Raw genomic sequence first — 14,051 nt, 5'->3', positions numbered from 1 at the left:
CCCTCAAAAAAATATATCAAATTGTGATTGAGGTACTCTCTGAGGGAGTACCATTACAGCAGAATTTTCTTTTTCTTTTTATTTATTTACTTACTTATTTTTGGCTGGGGCTGGGTTTGAACCTGCCACCTCCAGCATATGGGGCTGGTGCCCTACTCCTTTGAGTCATAGGAGCTGCCCAATTTTCTTTTTTTTTTAATTTTTTTTTTTTGAGACAGTCTGACTTTTTTGCCTTTGGTAGAGTGCCATAGTGTCACAGCAACCTCCAACTCCTGGGTTTAGGCGATTCCTTTGCCTCAGCCTCCTGAGTAGCTGGGACTACAGGCACCCACCACAACACCCACCTATTTTTTGTTGCAGTTTGGCCGGGTTTGAACCTGCCACCCTTGGTATAAGGGGGTGGCGCCCTACTCACTGAGGCACAGGCGCTACCCAGAATTTTCATTTTCTACCTAGTTCTTTTGTGCTGAAAACAAAATAACCAACTTACCCTTTCATTGTGAGAAAGAGCCTCAAGCTGACCCCCTGGGTAGAGTGTTGTGGCATCACAGCTCACAGCAACCTCCAACTCCTGGGCTCAAGCAATTCTCCTGCCTCCACCTCCCAAGTAGCTAGGATTACAGGAGCCAGCTACAAGGCCCAGCTATCTTTTTTGGTTATAGCTGTCATTGTTGCTTGGCAGGCTGGGGCTAGATTCAAGCCTGCCAGCTCAGGTATGTGTGGCTGATGCCTTAGCCATTTAAGCCACCAACTTACCTTTTTTATGAGGATAAAAATTAACTGGGCCCAAGAGAAATCAGAGGAATTGATTATAATATTTGAGATACCAAAGAGAAGGCAAAAACCTTCTGTTGTGTCCTATATCCACAAAAAATGGGAACGCCTAAGCCCTCAAATCCCCATCCTCCTTACCCCACATCATTTGTCTAAGCTCCTGCTGAGCCCACTGGCCCATCACCCACAGAGGGTATTTTAAATTTGTATGCTCTTTTAGAGTCCTCCACCTGTCTCTTTACCCTCAGCAGAAGACGCTACATTCTACAAGTCACAGGGAGGAAAGGTAACCAGGCGATCAGGTAGGAACACTGTTACCTTCAAGTATCTCCTCCTGCTCTCTCAAACCTATCAAAATGTACACGCCTCACCAGGAAACGTGACAGAAGATGTTTTCACTTTGCTTTTATAACTATATCATGCCACTGTTCCAAGGTCAAGGAAGAAAAGGGCTAGAAGGGGCTTGGCACGCGTAGCACAGTGGTTACAGTGCCAGTGAAGGTGGCGGGTTCAAACCTGTCCCGGGCCAGTTAAACAACAGCTAAAAACAACTGCAACAAAAAAATAGCCAGGCGTTGTGGCAGGCACCTGTAGTCCCAGCTACTTGGGAGGCTGAGGCAAGAGAATCACTTAAGCCTTAGAGTTTGAGGTTGCTGTGAGCTGTGATGCCACAGCATTCTACTGAGAGTGACATACTGAGACTCTGTCTCAAAAAAAAAAAAAAAAAAAGAAAGAAAGAAAAGGAAAAAAGAAAAGGGCTAGAATGATCCATTAGGATGCAACCAAGAAAGAGCTCAACCACAACATCATTTCAAGTGGATGAGAAAAGTAGTGGGAACGAAGCCTGACTGTACTGTAAGGTACTGCGAGGTAAAAAAGAGATACCACCTCAAATTCCTTATGAAAAGAGGGAAAGTACAAGTAACATATGCAAGGTATATTTAAGTAGAGACAGCAAACACAGACAACTTTATTTTTAACTGCAGCATAACTGACATTCAATAGACTACACATATTTAAAATGTGTAAGTTCTGACATGCAGTTAAGCCATGAAGTCATCACCACATTCAACAAAATGAACGTATCACCTCCTAAAATTTCTTCCAGCCCCTATGTTATTTCTTTTTTTTTTTGAGACACAGTATCATTATTTATTATTATTATTTTTTGAGATAGACTTTCACTATGTGGCCCTGGGTAGAGTGCTGTGGCATCACAGCTCACAGCAACCTCAAACTCTTGGGGTTAAGCGATTCTCTTGCCTCAGCCTCCCAAGTAGCTGCGACTACAGGTGCCCACTACAATACCCAGCTATTTATTGTTGTTGTCGCAGTTGTCATTGATGTTTAGCTGGCCTGGGGGGGGTTCAAACCTGCCACCCTTGGTGTATGTGGCCAGTGCCATATCCACTGTGCTACCGGCGCAGAGCCCAGAGTATTATTTTGTCACCCTTGGTAGAGTGCTGTGGCATCATTGTTCATAGAGCAACCTCAAACTCTTGGGCTCAAGCAATTCTCTTGCCTCAGACTCCTGAGTAGCTGGGACTACAGGACCTACCACAACACCCAGCTATTTTTTTTAGAGGCAGGGTCTTGTTCTGGCTCAGGCTGGTATCGAATCTGTGAGCTCAGGCAATCTAGACACCTCGATCTCCCAGAGTGCTAGGATTACAGGTGTGAGCCACTGTGCCTGGCCCTTCCCTATGTTATTTCTCTTTCCCACCACTCCTAACTTCTGGAGGTGCACTAAAAAGAAAACCTAAATTTCTTTGCCATAGTTATTAAATTCATCCTTCCCTTTTACCTTCACTGTGACTAAATGGGTTCAGACCCCTGTTCTCCCTCCCCTGAACATGGCAATAGTACTGGTCTCCAGTTTCATGCATCTTGCTCTGTCTGCAACTCCCAATCCAGTCTCTACACACAAGTGCCCCTGTTTAAATTAGGTCAAGTCAAAGGTCCTCAATGTGACCTAAAGGAGCCTATAGGATCTGCATCCTATCTCTCGAACCTTTTTTCTTGTATCAAATACATCTTTCAATATCTTTTCATAAGCTGTTTTCTTGGTTTGGAATGAACAACCCTCCCAGCCACAGGAAATCCCTATTTATCCTTCCAGAATCTAGGCAGGCTGGTGTTTCCGAATCAGGGGCAATTCCACCTCTCAGAGGACATTAGGCATTTTCTGTTATCATAACAAGAAGAGGGACTGCTACTGTTCTATAGTGGGTTGAGACTAGGGATGCTGCTAAATATGCTGTACCACACAAGACAGTCCCCGCACAGAGAACTTCCCAGCCTAAAAAAGTCAACAGTGCAGAGGCTGATTAACCCTGATCTAAATTAAAATTCAAGCTTCCTATTTTCTGTGAAAGTTTTCCTTGCTTGCCATCCACATCAAGTTCCTTGCCTGTTGTCAGGCATACCCCTATTTTAGCATTTATCTAACTGTGAAGTTTTTTTTTTTTTTTTTTAGACGGAGCCTCAAGCTATCCCCCTGGGTAGAGTGCCATGGCATCACAGCTCACAGCAACCTCTAACTCCTGGGCTCAAGTGAGTCTCCTGCCTCCGCCTCCCAAGTAGCTGGGACTACAGGCGCCCGCCACAACGCCCGGCCATTTTTTGGTTGCAGCCATCATTGTTGTTTGGCGGGCCCAGGCTGGGGATTCGAACCCGCCACCTTAGGTGTATGTGGCTGGTGCCCTAGCTGCTTGAGCCACAGGCGCCGAGCCAGTTTTTTCTTTTTCTTTTTTTTTGGGGATACAGCCTCAAGCTGTCACCCTGGGTAAAGTGCCATGGCATCACAGCTCATAGCAACCTCCAACTCTTGGGCTCAAGTGAGTCTCCTGCTTCCACCTCCCAAGTAGCTGGGACCACAGGCTCCCGCCACAACACCTGGCTATTTTTGGTTGCAGCCATCATTGTTTGGCGGGCCCCAGCTGGATTCGAACCTCCCACCTTAGGTGTATGTGGCTGGTGCCTTAGCCACTTGAGCCACAGGTGCTGAGCCAAAGAATAAGTTCTGATTTGCTTGTCTGTCTGCTCCATTAAATTATAATTGCGTCCAAAGCAGAGACGATTGTTTTTTATCTGTAGATCTCTGGTGAGTAACAAAGGAGGGCACTCCTGGGGGGTGCCTGTGGCTCAAAGGAGTAGGTTGTTGGCCTCATATACAAGACGTGGTGGTTCAAACCCAGCCAGGGCCCAAAATTGCAAAAACAAAAACAAAAACAAAAACCAGACTCACTCCCTATTTTGTAATTAAATTTTAAATACCATACTTATATTTAATAATGAATGAACAAAATAGAGAAAAAAAGCACTTATACTCTTGGCTCTACCACAAAAATCCTTTAAAGTTACATAAATAATATATGTTTGATATAAAAATATTAGGAAACAAGCTCGGTGCCCAGAGCCAGTGTTTAGGGCACCAGCCACATACACTGAGGCTGGAGGGTTAGAACCTGGCTTGGGCCTATTAAACAACAATGACAACTGCAACAAAAAAATAGCTGGGTGTAGTGGCTCACACCTGTAATCCTAGCAACTCTGGGAAGCCAAGGTGGGTGGATCACTTAGCCTATTGTGGGCGTTGTGGCGGGCACCTGTAGTCTCAGCTACTTGGGAGGCTAAGGCAAGAGAATCACTTAAGCCCAAGAATTTGAGGTCGCTGTAAGCTGTGATGCCACGGTACTCTACTGACGGTGACATAGTGAGACAGTCTAAAAAAAAAAATTAGGAAATACAAGCAAGAAGGAAAGAAAATAAACAGAAAAGTAATTTCTACATAGGCTGAGGTACCATCTAAAGACAGAATAGATAAACCTATAAAGTAAATGTGAGAATTCTGAGAAGCAGTGCTAGTATTTTTACAGTACAAAGCATATTACGTACTCTCTACTTACTTGAGAACAGCAATCTCTTGAACTGTTATAGCCCTTTTATCTTTGGTTCCCATGTAGGAGAATATATTTGGCTTGACTCTGGCAAGACAGAAATAAAATTATCTGAGGTCACATACCATAAGGAAATCTTATTTCTTGCAATTTTAATTTCAAATATTTATACTTATAAGCATATCTATACCTAAAAAAAGAGCACAGGCTCAGCGCCTGTAGCTCAATGAGTAGGGCACTGGCCACATACATCAAAGCTGGTGGGTTCGAGCCCAGTCCGGGCTTGCTAAGCAACTATGACAACTGCAACCAAAAAAATAGCTGGGTGTTGTGGCAGACTCCTGTAGTGCCAGCTACTTGGGAGGCTGAAGCAAGAAAATCACGTAAGCCCAAGAGTTTGAGGTTGCTGTGAGCTGTGATGACATGGTACTCTACCCAGGGTTACATAGTGAGACTCTGTCTCAAAAAAACAAAACAAAACAAACAAACAAAAAAACACAGTAAGAGAAGAATGAGGAGAACTAACTTTATGTACAAAATGAATCCAGGAAAGCATAACCAATATGTAAGATAGAAAAGTAAATGATGGCTGGGCATACTCCTAGCTACTCAAGAGGCTCATGTGAGAGGATTGCTGGAACCCAGTAGTTCAGTTCAAGGCCAACCTGGGCAACACAGGGAGATCATAACCATTTAAAAAAAAATAAGTGATTCCTGTAATTCATTTTTCAGTAGTGCTCAGAATGTTACTAAATAACTAACAAATGTTCCAAGATGTGGCTAACCAGCAACAAAAAGGAAATAACGTACTTCCTCTTCATCATGTGCAATTTATTAGATTACATAAAACTGTGGCCAGGCATGGTGGCTCACACCTATAATCCTAGTACTCTGGGAGGCCAAGGCGGGTGGATCACCTGAGCTCAGGAGTTCAAGACCAGCTTGAACAAGTGTGAGACCCCATCTCTACTAAAGATACAAAAACTAGCTGGGTGTTGTGGCAGTCACATGTAGTCCCAGCTACTCAGGAGGCTAAGGCAAGAGAAGATCGCTTGAGCCTGAGAGTTTGAGGTTGCTGTGAGCTACAACAGTGCCATGGTACTCTACAGATTATATAAAACTAAGGGGGAAAAGTGTATTCTAGAGATACAATGTACCACTTTGAAAATTTTTTATCTTCAATTTTTAAAAATTTAGTAATAGTGTACAAATTTTTCTTAAATGAAACTACTACTTTGTACAAAAAAACCAAATGCTAAAACAGTGATCTGAACTGTTTTGAAATGAAGATGTAAGTTATCTAGTTAACTAAGAGATATTTTATAAACTTAACTGCTTTTCCTTATGAAAAGGAAAGGAAAGATAGTAAGAATTTCTTGAATCTGGGCAATCCTTGGATCTCAGAGAAACTTCTTCCCCTATTCTCTATTCCCCGGTCAGGAATGGTCTATTTTTCTTGGCTCAAGTATAGACATATCACAGACACTCTCCAAGGAGCTAGTCAATGGAGCAAAATAAATGTTGCTTAATTGAACACTGTGTTATGGGCTCAATTATCTCTCTCAAAATCTGTATGTTAAAGCTCTGGCCCTTGGTACCTCAGAATGTGACTGTATTTTGAGATAGGGCCTTTAAAGAAGTGATTAAGTTAAAATCAGGTGGCTCGGCGCCTGTGGCTCAAGTGGCTAAGGCGCCAGCCACATACACCTAAGGCGGCATGTTCAAATCCAGCCTGGGCCAGCCAAACAACAATGATGATTGCAACCAAAAATATAGCCAGGCATTGTGGCGGGGGCCTGTGGTCCCAGGTGGAGGCAGGGGACTCGCTTGAGCCCAGGAGTTGGAGATTCCTGTGACTGATGCCGCAGCATTCTACCCAGGCGGACAGCTTGAGGCTCAAAAAAAAAAAAAAAGTTAAAATAAGGTTTTTAGAGCATGCTCTAATCCAATCTGCCTGGTGTCCTTATAAGAAGAGATTATGACACATGGATACCAGAGGTGTGCGTGCACAGAAGAAAAGCCACTTAAGGACAAAGTGAGCAGGCAGCTACCTGCAAGCCAAGGAGAGAGGCCTCAAAACACCCCCAAACCTGCAGACATCTTGATGTTGGAACTTCTAGCCCAAGAAATATAAGTTAACTTAACTTCTGTTGTTTAAGCCACCCATTCTACAGCTTGTGGTGTTATGGCAGTCCTAGCAAACTAATATACTGTGTTACCATATTTAAACTGAGCTAAATATATATTAAATTTCCACAGCACATGGATTTGTAACCATTTCTTTTTTTTTAAAAAAAAAGCTTCGGCTTCTAGCCCACTCTCAGAGATTCAGATCTGATATATTTGCATTCCTATGAGAAAATCTGACTTGGGGGCGGTGCCTGTGGCTCAAAGGAGTAGGGCAGTGGACCCATTTGCCGGAGGTAGTGGGTTCAAACCCAGCCCTGGCCAAAAACTGCAAAAAAAAAAAAAAGAAAGAAAAAGAAAAAGAAAATCTGACCTGTCTCAGGTTTTCCATTTTATCAGCTTCTAGGAATTGAGAGCTCCCAGTTTAGTAAAGCCAACTGTGAAATATATACCAACAGAAATTTTCATACTGGCTCGGTACCTGTGGCTCAAGGGGCTAAGGCGCCAGCCACAAACACCTAAGGTGGCGGGTTCGAATCCAGCCCGGCCTACCAAACAATTATGGCTGCAACCAAAAAATAGCCGGGCGTTGTGGTGGATGCCTGTGGTCCCAGCTACTTGGGAGGCTAAGGCAGGAGACTCGCTTGAGCCCAGGAGTTAGAGGTCTGCTTTGAGCTGTGATGCCACAGCACTCTACCCAGGGGGACAGCTTGAGGCTCTGTCTCCAAAAAAAAAAAAGAAATTTTCATCCTGAATTATTGGCAATATACATGGGGATCAAAGAAAATTAATTCACCAATAGCCTAAGATAACTATCACTGAGAAGCGTGCTCACTACCTGTGATCTGTGCCCCTGCTCCTTTTTCCCTCAGCACGGAAAGAGGAAAATACTCCTCTATTGTCTGATTTTGTGTGCACATAAGGACAAGATACTAACCTTAAATATTTGGAGAGTACATTAATAGCATCCATGGTGTCTTTGTTTTCCTTGTACAGTACAAAGTGGCAGTAACTTCCCCTAGATTTTGGCCAAGAATGTTTTCTTGGATCTTAAAAAACAAAAAATGAAACATTATAAATACCATAATAAAAGTTACTTGGGGTTTTTCTTATGAAACCCACTAGAGCTTATTTTTTACTGTAGAGCTTTTCAGTGAGAAATCAGATGTAGTCTGACAGGAAATACAGGATAAGTGGTTATAGCTATGGGGACTACAAGCACTAAACCTATAATTGGACACTTGACATTTTCTGTCCATATCTAAAATCAAAAGCTGAAATGCAAGTGGTATGAAAAGTGACTCAGACTAACCAGCAATCTTCACACAGGAGAGCACAGAGGAGGCCACAGTACTTGTCCAACAGGTGGTTTAATTAGCTCTCTGGGACACACGCAGTCCAGAAAGAAACTGCAAATAGCTGGGAACCTAGGAGGCTTGCTTTATATCCACAATGAGGTGTTCACGCAATTGCAGGTTGGATGCCTTATAGCAGTGGTGGTGGGATGTTGGGTAAAGTTTGTGAGAAGTTGCCTCAGTGACAAGATTAGATTTTTCCAAAGGCTATTTCCAACACACAAGTTTAGCTAATGTCTACCTGACTGAGGAAGAGTAGCTGGCATTCAAGACCTGAGTGTTACTCCAAGGGGAAAGAAAATTTTAAAAATTAATCCAGGTTAAACTTAACTTCAGAGCTAGCGTTACTTCAATTGTTTAACTCTTCTGGAGACTGATAAACATTGTATGACCTTGGATATCTTAATTTTAAAAATTGTTCTTCTAACTGAACATTTCAATTACATTATAATTTAGAAATATATTTAAACAATGTAAGATTTGGTTTTAAGCTGCTCAAAGATTGTTTTGAAAAATCAGTATTTTTGAGAAAAATATGTAAGCCAAAACTGTACTCTGTAGAAACTGTACAATAATATTCATGAGTATGACACTGAACTGCAGTTATTATGTGAACATGTCTAGTTCATTTGATTACTGTTAATTCCATAAAAGAAAAACTACGAAAAGAGATTTCATATAATCTCTAGAAAGAGTCCTCTTCCTTTAAAAATACTCCTTGTCCCTAAAATAACCCTTTTGCATGAACTCATGAGTCCTTTATCTTCAGAGGCTTAAGATATTTCTGGCACAGAAGTTACTTGGATACTTGACTTTTTCAAAGTAAAAGCACTACTTCACAGGTTAGTGATTTAAGGCACAATGTAAAGAAAAGAATCAATTATCTATCTTAGAAAACTGCCACAGCATACATGTCTAGTGAATCACATTTCTGTTCTGATTAATACGTGAGTCTTTTCTGTCCAAGACAAAAGAAAATTACAAGTATTTCTTGGTGTGAACTCCTCACAATATCTTTATGAAGTTGTTGAGTAGGAATAACATTTTCAGTCTTCCTTCTGGCTCACTATCAGTTAAGCAAAGTTGTGTATACTTAGCACTTGTGATAAAAATCACTGGCATTTCACTTTCTCTACATGAAACGCCAAGCCCTCTTACCTGCTGCAGTTCTGACCTCTGTCCAAATGCACAGCATGAAGAGCACAAGAGAGCAATGTTTAATTTATAACATTAAAGTGCTTTAGAGGTGAACATGCAAATGATGGCATGGTAAGTTTACACCGAGGACTTCTACAGCCCCTAGTAGTTATGCTGTGGGTTAACAACCACTCAAGACATAAACAATGGAATGTTGTGGGGGCAACAAGGAGAAAACTCACCTACCGGTACAGCCTCCCTGCCTCAATCCTTCACAATAGGCACGTCAGTTCATCCTCCACACTGCAATGTCTGTACCCATGGGATGTAGCAAAAGGTTTAAGACTAAACACCAATTGCTTCCCCAGCCAGAGATTTGTTTTCTTCAGTATAGGAGGACGTTAACCAAAATGCTATTTGTGATTATGTTTTGGTCATGAGATTGTATTTACTACTTTACTGTGTGTTTTTCTAAGTTTCATTGAGTTTTCCTGCATTGAAATTATAAAATTTTTTTTTAGTGGAAAAATGTTGAATGATTATTACAGAAAACAGTTACCTAAGTTCTTTTTTTTTTTTATTTCTTATAGCATAACTGTGTACATTAATGCAATCATGGGGTACAGTGTGCTGTTTTCATATACATTTTGAAATACTCTCATCAAACTGGTCAACATAACCTTCATGTCATTTTCCTAGTTATTAAGACATTCATACTCTGCTTTTAGAAAGATTCACTTGTACCCTTGTAAGATAAACCATAGAGATGACCCCACCAATCACACTCCCTCCCCGACCTAAGTTCTTTAAATTATAGTTAAGGAAATTTGAGAGATGATTTCAAAAAATCACCCATGAGCACAGTGTTTTGACTTTGTTTTTTTAATCATTTACTTTAATAAAGACATTTTTTAGATAAACTGGATGAGCAATGGTATTACATATTAAGAAGTTATTCTTGATTTTGTTGAATGTGATAATAATAGTCTGGGTTTTGTTTCTAATTTTTTGAAGACAGAGTCTCACTTTGTTGTCTTTGGTAGAGTGCCACAACAACCTTAAATTCTTCAGCTCAAGCAATCCTCTTGGCTCAGCCTTCCAAGTAGCTGGCACCTGCCACAATGCCCAGCTACTTTTTAGAGATAGGGTCTCACTCTACCTCAGGCTGCTCTTGAACTCCTAAGCTCAAGCAATCCACCTGCCTCAGCTTCCCAAAGTGCTGAGATTACAGGCATGAGCTACCACGCCTGGTATATCTGGGGTTTTGGTCTTCATCTGGTAAATATATACTGAAGTATTTATGAGTGAAATGATAGTATATAGAATTCGTTTTAAAAATGCCCCAGTAAGCTCATGCTTATAATCCAAACACTCTGGGAGGCCATGGCCATAGATTGCTTGAGCTCAGGAGTTTGGGATCAGCCTAAACAAGAGTGAGACTCTATCTCTAAAAACAGCTGGGTATTGTGATGGGCACCTGTAGTTCCAGCTACTCAGGAGGTTGAGGCAAAAGGATTGCTTGAGGCCAAGAGTTTGACGTTGCTGTAAGCTCTGACACCATGACACTCTACCTGGGGCAACAGAGTGAGACTCTGTCTCAAACAAACAAACAAGCCCCAGTAAGAAATCAAAGTCGGAAGGATGATGAAACAAAAATCAACAGAATGAAGACAATCTTGAAGATGGTTTATGGGTACATGAAGTTTCCATATACTACTTCCTCTATTTGTATGCCCATTTGAAAATGTCCATAATAAATTTTTAAAAACCCATGATAAAAGTTGATGAAGTATAGCTACATTTTTTCTTAACAACGCCTTCAGTGTATTCACAACTAAGTATAATGGCAAGAAATAAATGAAGCCACAAGAAAATTATATGCTGTTACACCTTAAGAGAAACCATGACAACTGAGTATGAATTTAGGCTTGCAAGCATGCATCTTCTATGAGCAAATCCAAGCCCTGAGCATGCATACAATTATCTCCTCTGCAAATAACAAGATATAAGTATGGATTCTTTTTCTAGGTGCACTCAATATACAAAGTAGTAAGCAAATGCACTGACTGGGAATATTCTGAGTAACAGAAAATCAGTGAGTCTCAATTTATTTTGGGCAATTTGTTTGACTTTATAAAACTCTCATCCCTAAGCATCAAATACTTAGCTTGACAATTTAAGTGAATTTAAAATAATTTGCAGACATTTTAGAGACTCTGATTTACAATGCAAATGCAAAGAAGTGTCAGGCTGGGTAATGGTTCTTATATGCAGAAGGTTGCTTCTACCTTCTGAAGACCTGACATGTCAGTCTGGTAGAAACTGAAAACAGATAAAAGGGAAACCAAGTTCAGGAAGATCCAGGTATTGAGCACAGAGGTCCCCATGAATAAGGAAGGAAAAATGTTTATAGCCTGAGAAAGGTGACAGGATGAGGTAGCATGCAGAACATTCTTTCCTTCTTATTCAAGGTCATTGCCACCACTGGACCTCAGCACAGCAACCTTTCAGCTTCCTCAGAGATACGGCACCTTCTATTATCTTTATTTTATTATTCTTCTACCTGAATTTTCACTCTCCCTCTCACACAATATACAAACACCTCATGACTCTTCTATCTTAAAAGCTGAACCTACATTCCCATCCTTTCTTATTCCCTTTGCAGCTTATCTGAAAGAGCTGTCTGTTTATACTATCTTTCATTCAGTTGGCTGTGTAAATTGGTTTCCAAACTCACCATTCCACTAAAACTGCTCTGGCAAAAAGACAACAATGATTTCCACATTGCTCAACTGATGAATACATTTCAGAGTCCTTATCTTACTGAACCTCTCTGGAGCATTTCTCACGGCTGAGCACTCTGAATCCTGGGACTCCCTATTCTTATGGATTCCTAAAACCAGACTCTTCTAGAAAGCTACTTTGTACCATCTGGTTCTTCCTCCTGAATCTCTGTGGACCCTAGATCCAGAAACTCCTCCTGGGAACTATTCATTTTCAGAAAGAATAGAGAATCTGTACATATCACATGGTAGATTTTTTTTTCTTTTTTTACCTAAAACTTTAAAGCAATGTGCCCTGTCAGACTGGCTAAACTTACAAAATAATGTCTGAGTTTAAGGCTGGGTGTGGTGGCTCATGCATGTAAACCCTAGCACTCTGGGAGGCCCAGGAAGGTAGGTTGCTTGAGCTCAGGAGTTTGAGACCAGGCTGAGCAAGAGCAAGACTTCGTCCCTAAAAAAAAAAAAATAGCTGGACATTGAGGTGGGTATTGAAGTCTCAGCTACTTGGGAGGCTGAGGCAGGAGGATTGTTTGAGCCCAAGACTTTTAGGTTGCTATGAGCTACATTACCATGGAATTCTACCCACTCTACCAAGGGCGACAAAGCAAGACTCTCTCTTAGGTGGTGCCTGTAGCTCAGTGGGTAGGGTGCTGGCCACATACACCCAGGCTGGAGGGTTTGAACCTGACCCAGGCCTGCTAAACGACAACTACAACAACAAAAAAACAGCTGGGTGTTGTGGTAGGCGCCTGTAGTCCCAGCTACTTGGGAGGCGGAGGCAAGAGAATCGCTTAAGCCCAAGAGTTTGAGGTTGCTGTGAGCTGTGATGTCACAGCTTTACTGAGGCCAACATAGTGAGACTCTGTCTCAAAAAAAAAAAGAAGAAAAGTCTGGAGTTTAAATAATTGGTAATTTGTAGTGTTTGGCGACTGTGGCTTAGAATCTGCCATATCTAAGTTTCAGAATGCATTACTTTATTTGCAAAAGTTTAAATTAAGAATCTTGCAATTCTGCTAAAGTCTAAATCATCAATAACAATTTATATTGGGGTTTGTAGTAAAAAAAAAAAGCTTGAAAAATCACAAAATGCCAAGTTTTGCAATGACACTTTTAAAGCTAAATCACTGAAATGTAAAGCAGCCCAGGAGGACAAGCTGTCACTGGCAGTGGGTTCTATTTGCAAGGCGATCAACAACAAACTCCAGATATCACTTCTCCCTCCTTTCCCAGGGCCCTGTTCTTCTGACTGCTCTCAGTTTGTGGGGAGCTGGGTTTGTAGAAGTTGAATGCAAGCTCCCAAGTGCCTGTCTGGCCTGAGAACCATCCTCTCTAAGAACATAAGAGAGATCAGCTCAGATGGCAGATTCAGTTCCTCTTTGAATAAATGCCACATCTGAAACCTAAGAGGTATGGAGCACTATGCAAGGGTTGATCCAGCCTGATCTGCTGTCATTCCTCTTTTTAAAGTGAGAAATTAACATTTTATTTGAACATGTCCAAAGGGAGATAGGAGAGAGCAGTTTATATCACACAGCTCAGTACTTCACTTAGAAAATATAAAGGGAATTTTATTTAAAAAATAAAAAAAAAAAGGAAGAGTGAGTGTGGCCTAAGCAGAGAAAATGTAGATAAAAACAGAATATGAAAGATTTAGCACCAGTCACTGAAAGAAGGAAAAAGAGTTTAAAAAAAAAAACCCAAAAAACTCCCTACCCCACCCCAGTAATGACTACCCTGGCCTGCAAATTACCTCCCTCTGCTCACAAAACTTAGCATCTCTTAAGAAATGATGATCATTTCCAAAAAGCAACCAATCAAAAAAATATAGCTTTTGTCTTTTCTATTCTGCTTCCTTGTGACCACACTGAGCAAAGCAAGACTCTGGTAGCCCTTCCAACCGGAAATACCAGCCTAAGGCATCACTAGAAATCACCTTCTCTTCTTAATAACCAGAATAATTATTTTTTTTATTTTTT

The 14,051-nt window shown here is 41.2% G+C and overlaps 1 protein-coding gene across 1 annotated transcript in view; it reads right to left on the bottom strand.

Annotated features, from left to right (window-relative positions):
• Nucleotides 1-14,051, bottom strand: part of PUS7 (pseudouridylate synthase 7 (putative)) — a 64,448-nt gene that overhangs the window by 29,965 nt on the left and 20,432 nt on the right. Inside the window, 2 exon segments of the mRNA XM_023519621.1 lie at nt 4,683-4,760; nt 7,738-7,849. Of these exon segments, the coding sequence (XP_023375389.1) occupies nt 4,683-4,760; nt 7,738-7,849 (190 nt within the window).

Source organism: Otolemur garnettii, unplaced genomic scaffold (genome assembly GCF_000181295.1).
Source record: "Otolemur garnettii isolate 467f Iridium unplaced genomic scaffold, OtoGar3 scaffold00005, whole genome shotgun sequence".
NCBI classification, from domain to species: Eukaryota; Metazoa; Chordata; class Mammalia; order Primates; family Galagidae; genus Otolemur; species Otolemur garnettii.
Note: the sequence above shows the minus strand (reverse complement) of the source record. Positions and strands in the feature narration are given on the sequence as shown.